We start from the raw sequence: 20112 nt of genomic DNA on the forward strand, positions 1-20112 counted from the left end.
TCTACTTTACATTGTGGTATCCTTCATCTTCTAATGGAGAATAGATAGAAATGGTTGCAACACAATATGAAAAGGCTAATCTTTCAAGCATAAACCATCCAAAACCCATGTTTGCATACACACTATAGAAGCGAAGCATAGTATGGATTATTTGAGCGTTGAATTACATTCACTTCTAATAATCTCAAATCACGTCATTATAAACAAGCATACATTGCTAAGAATTCTAACTTTCGTACCATCAATCCACATCTACGATTCATGCTGATATATCCATTTTCTGTGAGTTTTCACCATGGAGTACTCCCTACAGTAGTTCTCCTTCAGAGAAACTTCGGAAAAGAGGATTGATGAAATACTTTCTAATAAGCAGTCTCTTATGTTTCTTTACATTTGAATTTTGATTAAATATTTTCTACATATTTGTTACATCATTTTCATAGGTTTCTTGTATAAACTCCCAAGTTTTCTGATGCATGCTTATGACAAACCTTTCATCACTTCTTCCATTACTAGTGTTCTTCCCCGGTGTGTGTTCTCAGCTGTTTAGTGAGATGACCCCTATGACTAAAGCCTTTGCCACAATCTTCATGCTTTTAAGGATTCTCTCCAGTATGCACTCGCAGATGTGCAATAAGATTGACGTTCTGATGAAAGGCTTTGCCATTTTGTACATTTATAAGGTTTCTCTCCAGTATGAACTCGTAGATGATTAGTCAGAACTGACTTGTGATTAAAGGCTTTGCCACATTCTATACACTTATACGGTCTCTCTCCAGTATGAACTCGCAGAAGTGTTGTAAGATTGAATTTTTGATTAAAGGCTTTGCCACATTCTGTACATTTATAAGGTTTCTCTCCAGTATGAACTCGCAGATGTTTAGTGTGTTTTGATTTGTCATTAAAGCCTTTGCCACATTCTATACACTTATACGGTCTCTCCCCAGTATGAATTCGCTGATGTCCAGTAAGAGCAGAACTGTTTATGAAGGTCTTCCCACATTCTGTACACTTATAACGCTTCTCCCCCATATGAATTCGGTGATGTTTACTAAGATTTGAACTCGCAATAAAGGCTTCCCCACATTCTGAACATTTACAACATTTCTCTCCAGTGTGAGTAAGCTGATGTTTAGTAAGAAGTGAGCGATGGACAAATGTTTTGTCACATTCTGTACATTTGAAAGATGTCTTTCCTGCATGAATTTTCCTACGTCTACTTAGATTGGATGAGGTACTAAAGAATTTCCTATGTATCATACATTGGTGTCCTTTCTGTGAATTTTGAATAGTTTGCTCTTGTACAAGTTCTGAAGACTGATTAGAAGCTTTACCATATTCACTACAATTATAAGTCTTCTCTCCGGTGTGAATACTCTTTAGAGAAAGAACTGACATCTGATAAGAGATATTTCTGCATTCATTACTTTTAGAATCCCTGTGTGAAGATTCGGATCCCTGATGTTTCATAAGGTATGAGTCTCCGTCAACCTTATACCCAGTTTGATTGCTTGAATACCTTCTCAATCCACCATAAATACCCTTATAATTACTGGGGCTGGAACCCTTACTTAAGGCCTGACTAATTTTATTACACGTAGAAAGCTGTTCCGTATTAGTTATATCATGACATACATTGAACAATGGCGGTTGGACTACATCTCTTCCATTATCATCAACTCTATACATTGTGGAATGGAGAGGAAATATCTTTTGATGGAAGAATAATGACTTCCTGCTCACAGATCCCTCAAATTGAGTATATGGTGAGTTTTGCCCCTCATTTTTAAATTTCAGGTGTTCAGACATGCTTGAACCTATGTTTAAATGAAGGCTACGTTCAGAATTGTTTGAATGAGTATTTGCAGTAGAGACTAAATCACCTTCAAAATATACCACGTTTCCTTTCAGAGAACATGTATGTTTCTCAAGGTGAGGTGAATCTTCTCTTAAAAACTTACATTTCTCAGCAGATATTGAAGACTGAAATTGGTTTTTTCCACAATTTGACTCATGTTGCTCATTTCTTTTCGCACTAATGTTTGCCTTATGCGTCACTGTTTCAATTTCTTTATGTCCATAAAAACATGTTTGTCTTTCATATACCCTCGTATATTCCCAGTGTTTTATTAAATTGAAATTTCTGAGGTGAAATCTTTCATATATTCCTAGGTTTGCTTTTGGATACAAATCTTTTATCCTTGGCTTCTGTGGGATCAAATCACAGGTGTCTTGTGGAGACACACCTGAAAGATAGCAAATAATAAGTGATTTTACCTGCTCTTCCCAGGGAATATCCTTAAAGGTTTAGAGAAAACTGATGAAACTTTCATTAGTTCAAAAATGAAATAGAGAAGGGAGGATAAACATGCCAGAGGATTAGGAGGACATGGACTTCTTCTCTCTCCACAAAGGCATCAAGAATACATCAGAAATGGAACCCTTCTCACAGAGCCCAGCTGGACGCTAGCAGAGGCCCTTGGAAATCTACAAGGACAGTTACATTCCTGCTGATCCAGGTAGGACAAGAGAAAGAAGAAGGAAGAGGAGAGGACGTGGGATGGGGCCTGCAGCCCTGGGGGGACATGAAAGTGAGGAGCAGTCTGCACATCCGGGGAAGCCTCTCGTGGGGAGCTCAGTTTGGACAGGAGGAGAGCCTCATTCTCTGTGGGAGAGAACATGGCAACCCGCGTGTGGCAGCAGGACAGGGTGAGACCTGCACACGGGGGCCTGACCCCTGCCCTGCCCACCCAGCCTGAGAGGCACGCCCACCGCTGCAGACAAGGGCTGGGTGCTGGAATGTGGGGTTCGGGCAGCAGACCCAGGCAGAGGCCTGCGGTTGGCAGTGAGAAGACATCCTGAGGGGACGGGAGTGAGGGAGGGGCTCTGTAAACGGGATGCTTGTGGAGGAAGCCTGAACCACCACAGAGCAGAGCACAAATCTCTGGACCAATCTCTGCACCAAGCTGCAGGCACCAGAAGGATGACTAACGAGGTGCCCGTAGCCTTCAAAACAGAGACTACAAGCAGAAAACTGGACAAAATGAGATGGCAAAGGAATGTGTGACAGAGGGAGAAGCAGGCTAAGAACCTACAGGAACCACTAAATGAAGAGGAAATGGGCAATCTAAGGATTACTTCTCTCTTTAAGTCATCTGAAGTGGAGACACCAAACATTTTCACAAATCCTAGCTGCCTAATAATTCTTTAGTCCACTTCTTGTCCAACATGTTTCCAAGAATGTTCTATTAGATGCTTCAATCTAAAAATAATAAATGATATTGACAGAGAACTATTCATAAAGTGAAGGACACTTTATGGAATAAAGGACACTTTATTATAGGAAAATATCTGAAGAAGCTCATTACACATAAGAGAAACTTAATAATTTCTTAAGAACTTAAATGAGAGACTTTGAAAATATGCTTGAAACACTGGGAATTCTACTCATTGCTCTGTGGAGACCTAAATGGGAAGGAAATCAATAGAATGGGAAAGACTAGAGATCTCTTTGAGAAAATTAAAGATACCAGCATAATATTTCATGCAGAGATGGGCACAATAAAGGATAGAAATGGTATGGGCATTACAGAAGCAGAAGATGTTAACAAAAGGTGTCAGGAATATGTGGAAGGCCGACACAAAATACCTTAATAACCATGATAACCAGGATGGCATGATCACTCACCTAGACACAGACATCCTGGAGTCTGAAATCAAGTGGGTCTAAAGAAGCATCACTACCAGCAGAACTAGTGGACGTGATGGAATTCCAGCTGAGCTATTTGAATCATAAAGATGATGCTGTGAAAGTGCTGCACTCAATATGCCAGCAAATTTGTAAAACTCAGTAGTGGCCACAGGACTGGGAAACATTAGTTTTCATTCTAATCTTAAAGAAAGGCAATGTCAAAAAATGTTAAAAAGACCGCACAGTTGCACTGATGTCACACACTAGCAAAGGCAGGCTCAAAATTCTCCAAGTAAGGCTTCAACAGAATGTGAACTGAGAAATGCCAGATGGTCAAGCTGTATTTAGGAAAGGTAGAGGAACTGGTGATCAAATAGCCAATATCCCTTGGATCATTGAAAAAGCAATAGAGTTCCAGAAAAACATCTGCTTTGGTTTTATTGACTATGCCAATGCCTTTTACTGTGTGGATCACAACAAACTGGAAAATTCTGAAAGAGATGGCGATGCCAGACCACCTTACCTGCCTCCTGACAAATCGCTATGGAGGTCAAGAAATGACAGTTAGAACCAGACATGGAACAACGGACTCCTTCCAAATTGGGAAAGGAGTATGGCACGACTGTATATAGTCACTCTGCTTATTTAACTTATAGGCAGAGTACACGATGCATGAGCCCTGGGTGATCCCTGGGTTGGGAAGATTCCCTGGAGAAGGGAAAGGCTACCCACTCCAGGATTCTGGCCTAGAGAATTCCATGGACGGCATAGTCTGTGGGGTCGCAAAGAGTTGGACACGACTGAGCAGCATTCAGTTTCACTTTTCATCATGCTAAATGGTGGGCTGGAAGAAGCACAAGCTGGAATCAAGATACAGGGAAAATATCAACAACGTCAGATATACAGATGACACCATGCTCATGGCAGAAAGCAACGAGAAACTGAGGAGTCTCCTGATGAAACTGAAAGAGGAGAGTGAAAAGCTGCTTTCAAACTCAACATTCAGAAAACCAAGATCATGGCATCCATTCTCATCACTTCTTGGAAAATAGTTGGGGAAAAAATGGAAACACTGACAGACTTTATTTTTCGGGGCTCCAAAATAACTGCAGATGTTGACTTCAGCCATGAAATTAAAAGATACTTGCTCCTTGTGAGAGAGTCATTTCCTAGGTAGGTTGATAAGTCTAGGGATCCCCAAGGAGAGAGAGGTCTGGAATACTCAAGGAGGAAGAAAGGACAAACTTTTTCCTTTCTTTCCTCTATATTCCTTAGGATTATGTAACAATAATATATTCTGCCTGAGCACAGTCTCTGCATTAAACCTTCTGGCTAATTCTGATCTTAAAATTTAAATTCTGGAATAGGTCTGGTGAGGCCTTTACAAGCTCCAGATATTCTTTGGATTCATTGTAGAGTATGTAACTCCATTGCTAACACTAGCAATGGGGTATTCTCTCTGCCCCCTTCTGATGTCTATGTCAGAAGCTTTCTCTATCTCCTTTATACTTTAATAAAACTTTATTACACAGAAGCTCTGAGCGATCCAGCCTCGTCTCTGGCCCCGGATTGAATTTTTCTTCTCCAGAGGCCAAGAACCCTGGCGTCTTTGCATGATTCAGCAACAGCCTTTCACTTGGGAGTAAAAGTATGAGCAACCTAGACAGCACATTAAAAAGCAGAGACGTTACTTTGCCGAAAAATGTCTGTCTAGTCAAAGCTATGGTTTTTCCACTAGTCATATATGGATGTGAGAGTTGGACCATAAAGAGAGCTGAGTCCCAAAAACTTCATGCTTTTGAACTGAGGTGCTGGAAAAGACTCTGAGTCCCTTGGAGTGCAAGGAGATCACATCACTACATCCCAAAGGAAGTCAGTCCTGAATATTCATTGGAAAGACTGATGCTGGAGCTGAGGCTCCAATAATTTGGCCACCTCAGGCAAAGAACTGACTCACCAGAAAAGACCCTGATGCTGGGGGAAATTGAGAGTAGGAGGAGAAGGGAACAACAGAGGATGAGATTGTTGTATGCATCACGGACTTGATGGACATGAGTGTGACCAGGCTCCAGGTATTGGCGATGGAGAGAGAAGCCTGGTGTGCTGCATCAATGGGGTTGCAAAGAATGGGACACGACTGAGAGACTGAATGAACTGGCTGATCGGTATAATTGATTCTTCCTGGTGTACAGTAGTACAAAATTATAAAGCAGCTGTATTCCAATTAGAACTTTTTAAAAAGATTTCTTTATGTAATCTAGAAATTCTTATAATTGGAATCAACCGTTAAGAATACGGGTGGAAAATGTGCTAAGCTTTTATGCCAATTTATTTTAAAATTCGATGAGGTAATTGAGTATATTAACATACTTAGTATTTTAGAATGGGGTCAAATGCACTTAAGATATTTTATATGAAATCATATAAGGAAAAGAGAAACTTTGAAGTAAACCTTTGATTTTCAGCAGGTTTTGCTTTCTGCAGTGAAAAAATTACTTGAATTTGAAATTTATTTAGAAGGTCCTATATCTAGCTCCCAGTGGATAGGAAGTTATAAATCAGAAAACAAAAACCTGTCCCTAGTATTCCTAGGAGTTTAGCAGTTTGTTTACGACTTCACTCACACATTTTTGTCTAGAGGTAGAAACTTTAAAAGGACCATCATACAGTCACTCATAAATGGCACAGTTTTCCTAGGATCCCCAAGAAATGGAAGAGCAACCAATGAATGCAATTTGTGAAAAGCCAAGAGGAGCCTTTTAATTCACACTGTGATGGAAAAAAGGAATCACTGGAGATCAATTCATGAATGATTTCAGAGACAGAATGGGGCAGGTGATCAATTTCTTTGACAGTAGCAGAAATAAACCCAGGTTTTCCAAAATCATTTCCACTGAGGCACATCTTCCAAAACCACCTGACACATGATGACTTCCTCACTGCTCCTTGGACTTCTCATCTGAGTCCATTCACACCTACCTGGGTATATGGCTGTTGTCTCTATTCTCCTTATACTCCTGGGATCGTTCAATTGCTCCAGAAAAGTGACCAGATTCAGCCTAGAGACTACAAGTCCTGTTCATCAGAGAAAGGAATATTTGTGTTTTTAGAGATTCATCCGTGCCCAATCCTATACGTATTCAGGTGAGACGAGAATGCTAATAGAGCCGAGAAAATGATTTCCCCAAATACCTTATTCAAAGCACCTCTATAATACTAACAAATACATAACAATCAAATCCTGATATTTTGGTCACATACTGCTAAGCAAAAGTAAGTGTGTAAATGTGAAATTAACAGAGCGTGCAACTATTTAATACCACAGAACGTATACAATTACCACTCACCTAGAATGAAGCAGGCAGAGTACATCAGGGAAGAAAAAGCTGACCAGCCTAGCAAACCATCATGAAGCCTTCCTCTCTAAACTCACAGACACTCATTTCCCTCTAGAGAGCAGAGATCCGAAACCACTGTGGGAAGCAGACAATTTCAGAAGACATTCTAGAAATGAAGGAACCAAAACCTCGTGGGTAGGTAAGCGATTCTGGAAGGAAGTTGTCCTCACCCAAGGAGGCCAGGTTCCTGTAGTTCTGTAACATCACGTCCCTGTACAAGTCCCGCTGACTGAGGTCCAGGCATTCCCACTCCTCTTGAGTGAAGTCTATGGTCACATCCCGGAACATCAGCCGTCCCTGGAATACAAAGTACAGATGCCATGGGGCCATGGGAAGACTTCCTTATGTGACCCAACATGGAAACAGCAAGTTCAGAGACCTGGTTTTCCTTTACGAGAGTGTCTGCTGTTACACAAGAAAATAATTTTTACACAGTAGTATCTTCACCATATTTTTAACCCCAGGAAAAGAGGATGACATATGACCCATAAACTACTACAGAAAATATTATGACTAAGAAGAAGAATTATAAAATAATCAAGAACTATAAAACAAATATTGGCATACTTATTTTTGACTGTTGTACTCATGTGACACAGGATAAATTGTCTATCCCAAAAAAAAAAAAAAACTGGAAATATTTTTAAAAAACACATTCCAATTCAAACATTCTGGAGTGGGACCAATGTGCCACATTTTTAACAAGCTTATTTCAACTACTAATGCTGAAAATTCTGCTCCATGAATGACCATTTTGAAGAGCTCTTAGGTAGAATAGTAAGGAAAGAATTCATACTTAACTTTGAACTTTAAGTGTTCTACAGATTTTACAGGTCTCTTAGTAGTAACCTTGGTGGCAAGAATCATTTTAACTATTTAACATTACTATATATGCAGGTCAGGAAACAACAGTTGGAACTGGACATGGAACAACAGACTGGTTCCAAATAGGAAAAGGACTACAATATATAGTCAAGGCTGTATATTGTCACCCTGTTTATTTAACTTATATGCAGAATACATCATGAGAAATGCTGGGCTGGGAGAAGCACAAGTTGGAATCAAGATTGCCAGGAGAAATAAAACAACCTCAGATATTCAGATGACACCACCCTTATGGCAGAAAGTGAAGAGGATCTAAAAAACCTCTTGATGAAAGTGAAAGAGCAGAGTGAAAAAGTTGGCTTAAAGCTCACCATTCAGAAAACTAAGATCATGGCATCTGGTCCCATTATGTCATGGGAAATAGATGGGGAGACAGTGGAAACAGTGTCAGACTTTATTTTTTTCGGCTCCAAAATCACTGCAGATGGTGATTGAAGTCACGAAATTAAAAGATGCTTACTCCTTGAAAGGAAAGTTATGACCAACCTAGATAGCATATTAAAAAGCAGAGACATTACTTTGCCAACAAAGGTCTGTCTGGTCAAGGCTATGGTTTTTCCAGTGGTCATTTATGGATGTGAGACTTGGACTGTGAAGAAAGCTGAGTGCTGAAAAATTAATGCTTTTGAACTGTGGTGTTGGAGAAGACATATGAGAGTCCCTTGGACTGCAAGGAGATCCAACCAGTCCATCCTAAAGGAGATCAGTCCTGGGTGTTCATTGGAAGCACTGATGCTGAAGCTGAAACTCCAATACTTTGGCCACCTCATTCGAAGAGTTTACTCATTGGAAAAGACCCTGATGCTGGGAGGGATTAGAGGCAGGAGGAGAAGGGGACGACAGAGGATGAGAAGGCTGGATGGCATAACCGACTCCCGATGGACTTGAGTTTGAATAAACTCCGGGAGTTGGTGATGGACAGGGAGGCCTGGTGTGCTGGGATTCAAGGGGTTGCAAAGAGTCAGACTCCACTGAGCGACTGAAGTGAACTATCTTTCTGACAGTTTTTCAGAGTCTTCAGTGTGCAAGAGAAATAATTTAAAATCAATAATGTTGCTCTTGCATCCTTTAGAAGATATTTTAACAACAATTTTTAAAATGGCAGAGCTGAAAATTTACATCAATTTATGGACTCTAGCCTGTCATAAAACACAGACAAATATACAGAGAAAACTCTACTGAAAGTTTACAGAAATTTCTGTATTCCTACATAATACTAAAAGCAAGAAAAGTGTTAGTCACTCAGTCATGCCCTATTCTTTTGCAACCTCAGGGACTGCAGCTTGCCAGTCTCCTCAGTCCAAGGGAATCCCCAGGCAAGAATACTGGACTGGGTGGCCATTCCCTTCTCCAGGCAACCTTTCAGAAGACAGAAAAAAAAAAAAAAAAAAACTTCATAGCATGGGAATCTCACAGAAGCACAGGAGCCAATGAACACCTGAGGTCATGGTGTAAGAAGTACATGGGAAAATGTATTATCACTGCCAGGTATTTTGGCAACATTATGAAAAGCATGATCTCAATCTACTATGAAAAATAATCATTTTATGCTATTCCACTGCATATATTGCTACCAAGATCTGTAACCTAAAAGTACATGTCATAGTAAGTTTTTCTTCTTGAAGCAGGAGAATCTCTGGTACGTTTTTGATTTCTGAAAATTTTCTGAGAAATTCTGCACCGCTGAGTTCATTCTATTTATAAGGGCATTTTTTTACTCCTGTTCTACAGAACTGAATTGCATCTCCACCTAAACTCATCACGGCATTTCCCTACTTCCCTGGGATCCCAACACGAACCACATTCCAATGGGAATCTCAGATACCAGTGAATTCCCGTGTTCATTTCTCACAAAAGGAAGTCATTAATTCTTCTTGAAATTCATCATGCTCTACAGAAAGCCAGAATAGAATGAGGAAAAGGCTGTGGGACACAAGGGAGAAGCAGCCTAAGAGCCGGTCTTCACCATTATAAGAAATAAAGGAAAAAGAAGACATTGACAACAACAAACCGCCAGGGAGAAACATTAGAATCAGAGAGTAAAGGTGTGCCGCTTCTCAGCCCAGCCCTTTCAGGAGGAAACGCAGACACAGCCCCCGACTCAGGACAGGACGTTTACCTGAGAAGCTGCCATTTCCTCATCTTCTGCCTCCTGCTCTGTGTCTTCTTTGGGGATGTTATGTCCCAAACTCGCATACAGGCTGAGAAAATACCTTTAAAGGCATCCACACAGCTCTTTCACCTTCAGCTGCTGCCGTGAAAAAGAAGAGAATGACTTCTTTCTCTCTCCCTTTTCTGAGCTCTTTTCTGGCTTCCTCGGTCCCAGAGCTGTAGTGGGTAATCAAGATTAAGCTGATATGCTAATCACAACGTGGGTTTGGTGCTCACTTTCCCCACTCTCTTTGCAGACCACCCCGAGAGTTCTCTTTCTTTTTGCATTAGAGACCAAGCCCCAGAACAATTCACAAGAGGCAAGGGACCCAACTTCTGGGCTAGCGAGAGGGATTCTGGGAAATGGACAGACCCGCAGTGTCTCCTTTTGACCTTTCCTGAACTCTTCCGGTTGGCAGTGGCTTTTTAGTTCCATATTCCTTATCAGGATCTTTTGTCATAAAACAACTCATGCAAATTGTTACTATGGTGCCTGGCCAGGGTGGGCGGTTTCAGTCAGTGTGCTTCCCCTAACAGAACAGTTGACAAGAGACAAGTGACCCAACCTCTGGGCTACCTGACTCTGCCTCTGAGGGTCTTTGAAACAAGGCAGCAGAAGACCCGCTTCCAGGAGCCCTGAGCTTGAGCCCTCAGCTCTGCCTGCCCCAGAGCTCTGGAGTGAGGGTTGAGAGCGGGATCTTCTAGAAACAAAGAACCTCAGCCTGATTCCGGGGGAGGGACTCTTTCTCGGATGGGTGTGGCCTGTGCCTGTGCCCTTGGGGGAGGGGAGGGCAGGGGTGAGTGTTTGGTGGGAATCACCTGGGGACCCTAGGTTCCTGCAAGGCTTTGCTCTCAGAATTCTAGGAAAGATGGCCTGAGTCCTTAGTTTTGGTTTGTTTGTTACTCCCCTCTGTAACCTGGGGACACAGGTTTGCACAAAATGATTTGCACTCTGACCACCTCTCTTCAGGTGGCAGTTCTGCTACAGCAAGACCAGGAGCCTGGAGGTGTTTCCATTACAATTTCTTTGAGAATAAACCAGGGGCAGCAGTGGCCGTTGGGTTAACAGTGTGTATGTGCAGGGACAGTTGCATTTGAAAATGAAGCCCTAAAGTCTATCCGGTGACCAACCAAGGAAACAATGATGGGTATTAAGTCATAAGTGAACTTACCCATAAATTAACACATGAAACAGATTCTCTGGTGGCTCAGAGAGTAAAGAGTCTGCCTGCATGTGGGAGACCCGAGTTTGATCCCTGGGTCTGGAAGATCCCCTGGAGAAGAAAATGGCAACCCTCTCCAGGATTCTTGCCTGGAAAATCCCATGTAGCCTGGCGGGCTACAGTCCATGGGGTTGCAAGGAATCAGACATGGGCTCAGCGACTTCACCTTCACTTTCTTCACCAACAGAAAAATGTCGCTGCTCTACTTCATGTTTGTATTTCCAGGTTTTATGAATCATTCGTTACAATTTCTTCTCTGTTCTTTACGGACAGTTCTGTTTTCTGACGTCTTTAAAGGATAATTGACTAACGAAAAATTAAAGATAGGAGCATATCCATTTTTCTAGTAGTATATATTCTAAAAAATAATCACTGTGCATGCACCAGTAGGACTATCTTAGATGATTTAGTTTCACAGCAGAATTGAGACTAAGGTACAGAGATGTCCCATATACCTTTTGTTCCCTCACGAGGACAATCTCCCTACTTATGTCCCCACCAGTGTGTACATTTGTTACCACTGATGAATATACATAGACATAAAACGAAGTTTCTAGTTTCACCCTATGTTTCTCTTCTAGGGGTGTTCACTCTAGGATCTGGGCAAATGTATGTGTCCATTACAAAACCTGTGTCCATTACAACAGTTTAACACAATCATTTCATGATCCTGAACTCAGGGTATTCATAGCCCCTCCTTTGCCACAAAGAGCAACCACTGACCATTTCAATCTCTACAAAATTTCCGAATGAATTCTCAGGTGGCTCCAGGTAAAGAATCCACCTGCCAATGCAGGTGACTTGAGTGATGGGTTCAATCCTTGGATAAGGATCCCCTGAAAGATCCCCTGAAAGAAGAAATGGCCACCCACTCCAGTGTTCTTTCCTGGGAAATGTCACGAACAGAGGAACCTGGCAGGCTACAGTACATTGGGTCCCACTCAGACACAGTGGAACACATGAGAACATTTACCTACACCAAAATGCCATGTTGTAAAAATCCTACTTCTTGTGGCATTTTCAGATGGACTTCCTTCACTTAGTAAAATGCATGGAATTATTGTCTATGTATTTTATACCTTGAAAGCTTAATATAAAAAAGCTTAATATCTGTGTCTGCAGCTCTAGTCCTGCTCATTAAAGAGTATGTATCATCAATAACATTTTCTAGATTCCATATGTACATATGTCAAAACTTTTTTTCACAAATATAGAGATTAGACCTGTGGACACAGCAGGAGAATGAGAGGGGGCCCAGTTGAGAGAATAGCCTTGACATTTATTCACCACAATGTGTAAAACAGGTAGCAGGTGGGAAGCTGCTCCATAGCACAGAGAGCTCAGCGCGGGGCTCCGTGATGGCTAGAGGGGGGAGACGGAGATCGTGGGAGGGAGGTTCGAGAGAGTAAAGTTTGTTCTGGATAAGGAAGATGAAAATGTTCCTGTGTATTTCCTCTTTTTTAATTTTTTGTGTGCAGTTACAGTGTATAATGTGTTTGTTTAATTATGTCCTGTGTTTGTGGATTATAAGGAATGTTTGTAATCTGTTTAATAGAGAATGAATGTAAAAATTGTTTGAACTACTTAGAAATATAGGCAGAGCCATTGACTGCTTTTATAGAACTAGGTGTTCTCATTATCGCGAAGTAAGTTGATAGGTGGGTTATAACATGTTGTGTAGTTTTACCTTAGAGAGGTGTTGCCCCTAGAAAAGAAGAATTTGTATTGATCGAGACATGTAAGAAGGGAGAGGTAGAAAGTTCAGGACATTGAGTTACATTTATTTGCCATAAAATTTTCTTTCATTTGTCATAAACCTTTTTAATACTTTTGTATTCATCATTTTATTTGCCATTTCTTATACCTTTCTATTAAAAGCATATATTTTACTTTTCTTTAGCAACTATGAAGTGTCTTGTATGTTAGTATTTTATAGATTGTTAAATATGTTTATTAAATCATATTATATTACATACATAAATATATATTTATATTTATGTTTATTAATAGCTTAAAATCTTTTTAGTTTTTCTCTAAGAAAAACTTTTTGTGAGAGGAAGTTAATGTTCAGTAATTAATGTTTTAAAATCTTACTTCATTTGGAAATGACCTAGTTGTTTAATAAACTTTTATTATTTAGTTTAGTATAACTCTAGAAATTTAAGTTACTCCAATCTTAAGCGATTGTTTTAGATTATAATAATAGATTATTCTATTAAAAATATAATTATTTTTAATAAAGCTTATCTAAAAGTTTTCATCTCATTTATGTATTTGTATATATATATATATATATATATAAAGAGTTACCTTTTTGTTGACAAGTTTAGCTTACCTTAAACCAAGGCATAATAAAAGTATCATATAATGTTATTGACTTAAGACATGTCTTAATTAGATTAACAAATAATTATATTTAAATTATATTTATATTTAAATAAGCATATTTAATATTGAATATTTTTCAGTTCATGTGAAGCTGAATTTAAATAGAGCTTATTAACTTCATATTATCCAAAAACAAAGACATATATTGAAACATAGATAATTTTAGATAGATAGGCATAGTTCTCCGTTTGAAATTTAAAATATCTTTCTTTTTTTATTTATTTATTTTGAGTTCCATCAATTTGTTAATGGCTGGAGTCCTAGATAGAGTGGGCTGTGTATCCAAGGACATGATAAGAGTTAACTTAAGGCTTTTTCTTAGGCCTATTTTTGTTTCTCAGGCAGAACTGGAGCTCCAAAAAAGTATTTTAACAAGTTAACCTTTTCCTAACTGCACGTGCAAGAAGAACCGGTTTTGCAATTTCAAAAAAGATTTTATTTTAATCAGCTTTCTCCAGAGTCTAAAGAACATCATGGCCATTCAGTGTCAAAAATATTATTTCTCCTTTTTGTAGCTATAGTATATTATTAATGATATATACATGAGGGAATTGCTGTCACATAGGAAGTAAAGCCTTGGCTACAAAATTTTGACAAATACTAGGACTGTTATTGAGAAGGCAATGGCACCCTATTTCAGTACTCTTGCCTGGAGAATCCCAAGGATGGGGGAGCCTGGTGGGCTGACATCTATGGGGTCGCATAGAGTCTGACACAACCGAAGTGACTTAGCAGCAGCAGTAGCAGGACTGTTAAGCATACCTTGAGGTAACAGAGTCTACTGAAATCTTTTATGAGGCCCGATATGATTAGGATAAGGGAGAGAGAAAGTGAATCTCTCCTGGTCTAAAGGGTGTAAAGGTATATTAAAAAAGCAATCTTGTGAATCAGTAATAATAATGTGCCAATTTTGAGGAATAGTAATAGGTGATGGGATCTCTGGTTGTAATGCACACATAGGTTTCATAAAAGAATTAACTTTTCTAAAGTCTGTTAAGAGACACCATTTGTTAGATTTCCTTTTTATAACAAAAATAGGAGAGTTCCAAGAAGAGTAAGATTCCTCAATATGTTTCAATTTTAATTGTGTGTTTATAAGTTCTTTAGTAGCTTGTAATTTTTCTTTCACAAGGGGCAATTGCTTTGTCCAAATAGGCTCATAATTTTTCTCAGTTGTTTTAATAATTGTTTTGTTTGTTAAATGAGCAGTGGCCCCTAGGAAAAATGTGGAATGTATATCTGAGTTTGCCATTGCATAAGTAAGTCCTTTCCTATTAGATTAAGGGGTGCATCTATCACATAAGGTCTTAATGTTGTAGGTGGGCCTTTTGGTCTATCACATGGGTAGATTTGAATATTTTGATAAATTTCTTGAACTTTGGTTTGAGAAATTCCTGCAATTTGCAAGAGACCTTTTGTATAGGTCAGGATTTGGGCCATAAGTGTTAGGAAATAATAGTAATATTAGATCCACTGCCAAGGAGACCAGAAAATCTTTTACCATTAATTTTGATATTTATATTTGGTAGGGCATATTCAAATACCAATGATGTCCATAAGGATTGTTTTTGACCTGTATTGCCAAATCTGCCTGTCCATACAATATTAGAGGAGTTAATAGAAATGTAAGACAAAAGAAGTAATCGAGCAATTTTGTCCCCCCTTTGGAATTGCCATAGAATCTGAGCTGACATCATAATTTGAATCTCTCCTTTATAATTTGAATCAATTATTCCAGGGTGAACAGTAATTCCTTTAGAAGCCAATTTAGATCAGCCAAGTAAAAGACTGAAGGTTTGTGGGGGCAGGGGTCCAAAAAGTCCAGTAGGTACTCTAGAAGGGACTGCTTAAGGGTAAAGGAAAAAAATCATTTAGGGCTGGTATATTAATGGCAGCACTGCTGGACGTTGAGGGTTTGAGGGAAAAGATAGAATTTGACCCTGGTTTTTGTTGTAGGGGGCCTGGGGGGGGGGTCCCCTGTTTGGAGTTTCCTGGAATAGGTTTTCCTTCAATATCAAATTTAAATTTACAATCTTTGGCCCAATGCATTCCTCTATGGTAGCAAGGGCGAATTCTTGGAGGTTTTTTATTAGCCTTCTTAGGGCAGTCCCTTTTTAAATGGTTTTTATCTCCACATGTAAAGCATCCTTCATTTCCCTTTTTAAAAGGTAGTAGCCATTGTTCCAGCTAGTATTTGCATCTTTTGAGTTTTTGATCCTAGATTGTGACAAGCCTTCAAATAATCAGTAATAGTCCTAGTCTCACAAATTGCAGCTATAGCTCTTTGACATTTCTGATTTGCATTCTCATAAGCAAGTAATTTCTCTAGCTGTTTCTTGGTTTCTTCTCCGATTATAGTATGGGAAATAGTAGCTTCTAATCTAGCTAAAAAATTAGCATAACTTTCATTAGATTCCAACAAAGGAGAGACTTTTGGAGTTGCAACCGTTGGCAGAGGAGGAGCATTTGGAGCAGCCGGGGCAGGGTTAGTAAGAAAACTTTGAGATATTTTGTATTGTTTTAATTGGGCCTTTTGTAGAGTTTTACCATTTAATTTATACTTATGTAATAAGTGTTCTGTCTGTTGCTGAATATTGGAAGGGCTAGAATGTACCCTGAAATGGCAGAATTACAGCTTTAATGAGAGCCCATAGGGGCTAGAGATCAATTGGACTATTTTTTCCTTGTTTGCGGCTCATTTAACATTTCCTTTGACCCGGAGCCAAATTTCTAAATCAAAACTGCATTTATCAGGGAACTAAGGATTATGTTCAACTACTGTTTGAAGGCAGACCTCTATTCATTGGCGTGAAACCAGAAGTCCCTGAACTTTAAACAAATGGTGAAGTAAAGTAGAAAAATAATGGGGCTGGCCAGCCGTTTAACCCACGCCTTAGTACTTACCGACCTCAATAGGTCCCTGAGTCACTCCGCCCCATATGCCACGTATACCAGCGTCCCTGTTTCTTGGCGCCATTTGTTGTGGTCCTTTAATGGACCGGAACCTGGTGGTACGGAGTCGACGATAAGAAAGTAAAAGAGAGAAAGAGGCTGATATCCCCTGGTTTACGCAGAGGACCAATAAAGCCCTTGACACAGGACTTGAATCACTCATGAAGGCACCAGGCGCCCTCTCGAGGGGGTGAAGGCACAAAGTGCCTTCTCAAGAGGGTCTTAGAAGCCCGGGCAAGAAAGTGAGCATGATGGGTCTCCACGCTCCAGAGTCAAATAGAAAAAGAGAGACAGAGAGAGAGACAAAAAAAGATCCAGGGACCTAACTTCAGATGGAGCAAAGGTGCTTTAATGATTTTTCTATGAGTATATATAGGCTGTGGCACGAGAAACTTCTTTTTTTTTTATCTTTTTTTTTTTCAGTGGATTTTGTCATACATTGATATGTATCAGCCATAGATTTACACGTATTCCCCATCCCGATCCCCCCTCCCACCTCCCTCTCCACCCAATTCCTCTGGGTCTTCCCAGTGCACCAGGCCCGAGCACTTGTCTCATGCATCCCACCTGGGCTGGTGATCTGTTTCACCATAGATAATATACATGCTGTTCTTTTGAAATATCCCACCCTCACCTTCTCCCACAGAGTTCAAAAGTCTGTTCTGTATTTCTGTGTCTCTTTTTCTGTTTTGTATATAGGGTTATCGTTACCATCTTTCTAAATTCCATATATATGTGTTAGTATGCTGTAATGTTCTTTATCTTTCTGGCTTACTTCACTCTGTATAAGGGGCTCCAGTTTCATCCATCTCATTAGGACTGGTTCAAATGAATTCTTTTTAACGGCTGAGTAATATTCCATGGTGTATATGTACCACAACTTATCCATTCATCTGCTGATGGGAATCTGGATTGCTTCCATGTCCTGGCTATTATAAACAGTGCTGTGATGAACATTGGGGTGCACGTGTCTCTTTCAGATCTGGTTTCCTCAGTGTGTATGCCCAGAAGTAGGATTGCTGGGTCATATGGCAGTTCTATTTCCAGTTTTTTAAGAAATCTCCACACTGTTTTCCATGGCGGCTGTACTAGTTTGCATTCCCACCAACAGTGTATGAGGGTTCCCTTTTCTCCACACCCTCTCCAGCATCCATTGCTTGTAGACTTTTGGATAGCAGCCATCCTGACTGGCGTGTAATGGTACCTCATTGTGGTTTTGATTTGCATTTCTCTAATAATGAGCGATGTTGAGCATCTTTTCATGTGTTTGTTAGCCATCTGTATGTCTTCTTTGGAGAAATGTCTGTTTAGTTCTTTGGCCCATTTTTTGATTGGGTCATTTATTTTTCTGGAATTGAGCTGCAGGAGTTGCTTGTATATTTTTGAGATTAATCCTTTGTCCATTTCTTCATTTGCTATTATTTTCTCCCAATCTGAGGGCTGTCTTTTCACCTTACTTACAGTTTCCTTTGTACTGCAAAAGCTTTTAAGTTTCATTAGGTCCCATTTGTTTAGTTTTGCTTTTATTTCCAATATTCTGGGAGGTGGGTCATAGAGGATCTTGCTGTGATTTATGTCGGAGAGTGTTTTGCCTATGTTCTCCTCTAGGAGTTTTATAGTTTCTGGTATTACATTTAGATCTTTAATCCATTTTGAGTTTATTTTTGTGTATGGTGTTAGAAAGTGTTCTAGTTTCATTCTTTTACAAGTGGTTGACCAGTTTTCCCAGCACCACTTGTTAAAGAGGTTGTCTTTTTTCCATTGTATATCCTTGCCTCCTTTGTCAAAGATAAGGTGTCCATAGGTTCGTGGATTTATCTCTGGGCTTTCTATTCTGTTCCATTGATCTATATTTCTGTCTTTGTGCCAGTACCATACTGTCTTGATGACTGTGGCTTTGTAGTAGAGTCTGAAGTCAGGCAGGTTGATTCCTCCAGTTCCATTCTTCTTTCTCAAGATTACTTTGGCTATTCGAGGTTTTTTGTATTTCCATACAAATTGTGAAATTCTTGGTCAGTCCTGTGAAAAATACCGTTGGTAGCTTGATAGGGATGCATTGAATCTATAGACTGCTTTGGGTAGAATAGCCATTTTGACAATATTGATTTTTCCAATCCATGAACACGGTATGTTTCTCCATCTGTTTGTGTCCTCTTTGATTTCTTTCATCAGTGTTTTATAGTTTTCTATGTATAGGTCTTTGTTTCTTTAGGTAGATATACTCCTAAGTATTTTATTCTTTTTGTTGCAATGGTGAATGGTATTATTTCCTTAATTTCTCTTTCTGTTTTTTCATTGTTAGTATATAGGTAATGCAAGGGTTTCTTGTGGTTAATTTTATAATCTGCAACTTACTAATATTCATTAATTAGCTCTAGTAATTTTCTGGAAGAGCTTTAGGGTTTTCCTATGTAGGGATCATGTCATCTTGCAAACAGCGAGAGTTTCAACTTCCTCTTTTCCTATCTGGATTTCCTTTTACTTCTTTTTCTCTGCTCGATGCTGTGGCCAAAACTTCCAAACCTATGTGAATGTAGTGGGTCGAGAGTGGGCACCCTTGTCTTGTTCCCTGATTTCAGGGGAAATGCTTTCAATTTTTCAACTCATTGAGGGGAATGCTTGCTGTGGGTTTGTCAAATAAAATTTAATTTTTTAAGCCCTTTTTATTATGTTGAAGGTATGTTCCTTCTATCCCTTTTGAGAGTTTAATCAAAAATGAGTGTGAATTTTGTCAAAAGGCTTTCTCTGCACTATTGAGATAATCATATGTTTTTTCTCTTTCAATTGTTTAATATGGTGTATTACATTGATGATTTGTGGATATTAAAAGAATCCTTGCATTCCTGGATAAAGCCTACTTGGTCATGGTGTATGATTTTTTTAATATGTTGTGGATTCTGTTTGCAAAGAAATTTTGTTAAGGATTTTGCATCTATGTTCACAAGTGGATATTGGCCTGTAGTTTTCTTTTTTTGTGGCATCTTTGCCTGGTTTTGGAATTAGGGTGATGGTGGCCTCATAGAATGAGTTTGGAAGTTTACCTTCTTCTGCAATTTTCTGGAAGAGTTTGAGTAAGATAGGTGTTAGCTCTTCTCTAAATTTTTGGTAGAATTCAGTTGTGAAGCCATGTGGTCCTGGGCTTTTGTTTGCTGGAAGATTTCTGATTACAGTTTCAATTTCCTTGCTTGTGATGGGTCTGTTAAGATCTTCTGTTTCTTCCTGGGTCAGTTTTGGAAAGTTATACTTTTCTAAGAATTTGTCCATTTCATCCAAGTTGTCCATTTTATTGGCATAGAGCCACTGGTAGTAGTCTCTTATGATCCTTTGTATTTCAGTGTTGTCTGTTGTGATCCCTCCATTTTCATTTCTAATTTTGTTAATTTGGTTCTTCTCTCTTTGTTTCTTAATGAGTCTTGCTAATGGT

General features: G+C 39.4%; 1 protein-coding gene across 1 annotated transcript; it reads right to left on the reverse strand.

The window, feature by feature from the left end:
* Positions 1–416: 416 nt before the first annotated feature.
* Positions 417–7377, reverse strand: LOC122420488 (putative zinc finger protein 56). The gene is made up of 2 exons (XM_043435611.1): positions 7260–7377; positions 417–1172 (listed from the first exon to the last, which is right to left on the reverse strand). The coding sequence occupies exons 1-2, from the start codon at positions 7375–7377 to the stop codon at positions 589–591; spliced, it is 702 nt and encodes a 233-aa protein (XP_043291546.1). The 3' UTR covers positions 417–588.
* Between the last annotated feature and the right edge of the window lie 12735 nt (positions 7378–20112).

This window comes from Cervus canadensis, chromosome 18, assembly GCF_019320065.1.
Source record: "Cervus canadensis isolate Bull #8, Minnesota chromosome 18, ASM1932006v1, whole genome shotgun sequence".
In the NCBI taxonomy this organism is placed as follows: Eukaryota; Metazoa; Chordata; class Mammalia; order Artiodactyla; family Cervidae; genus Cervus; species Cervus canadensis.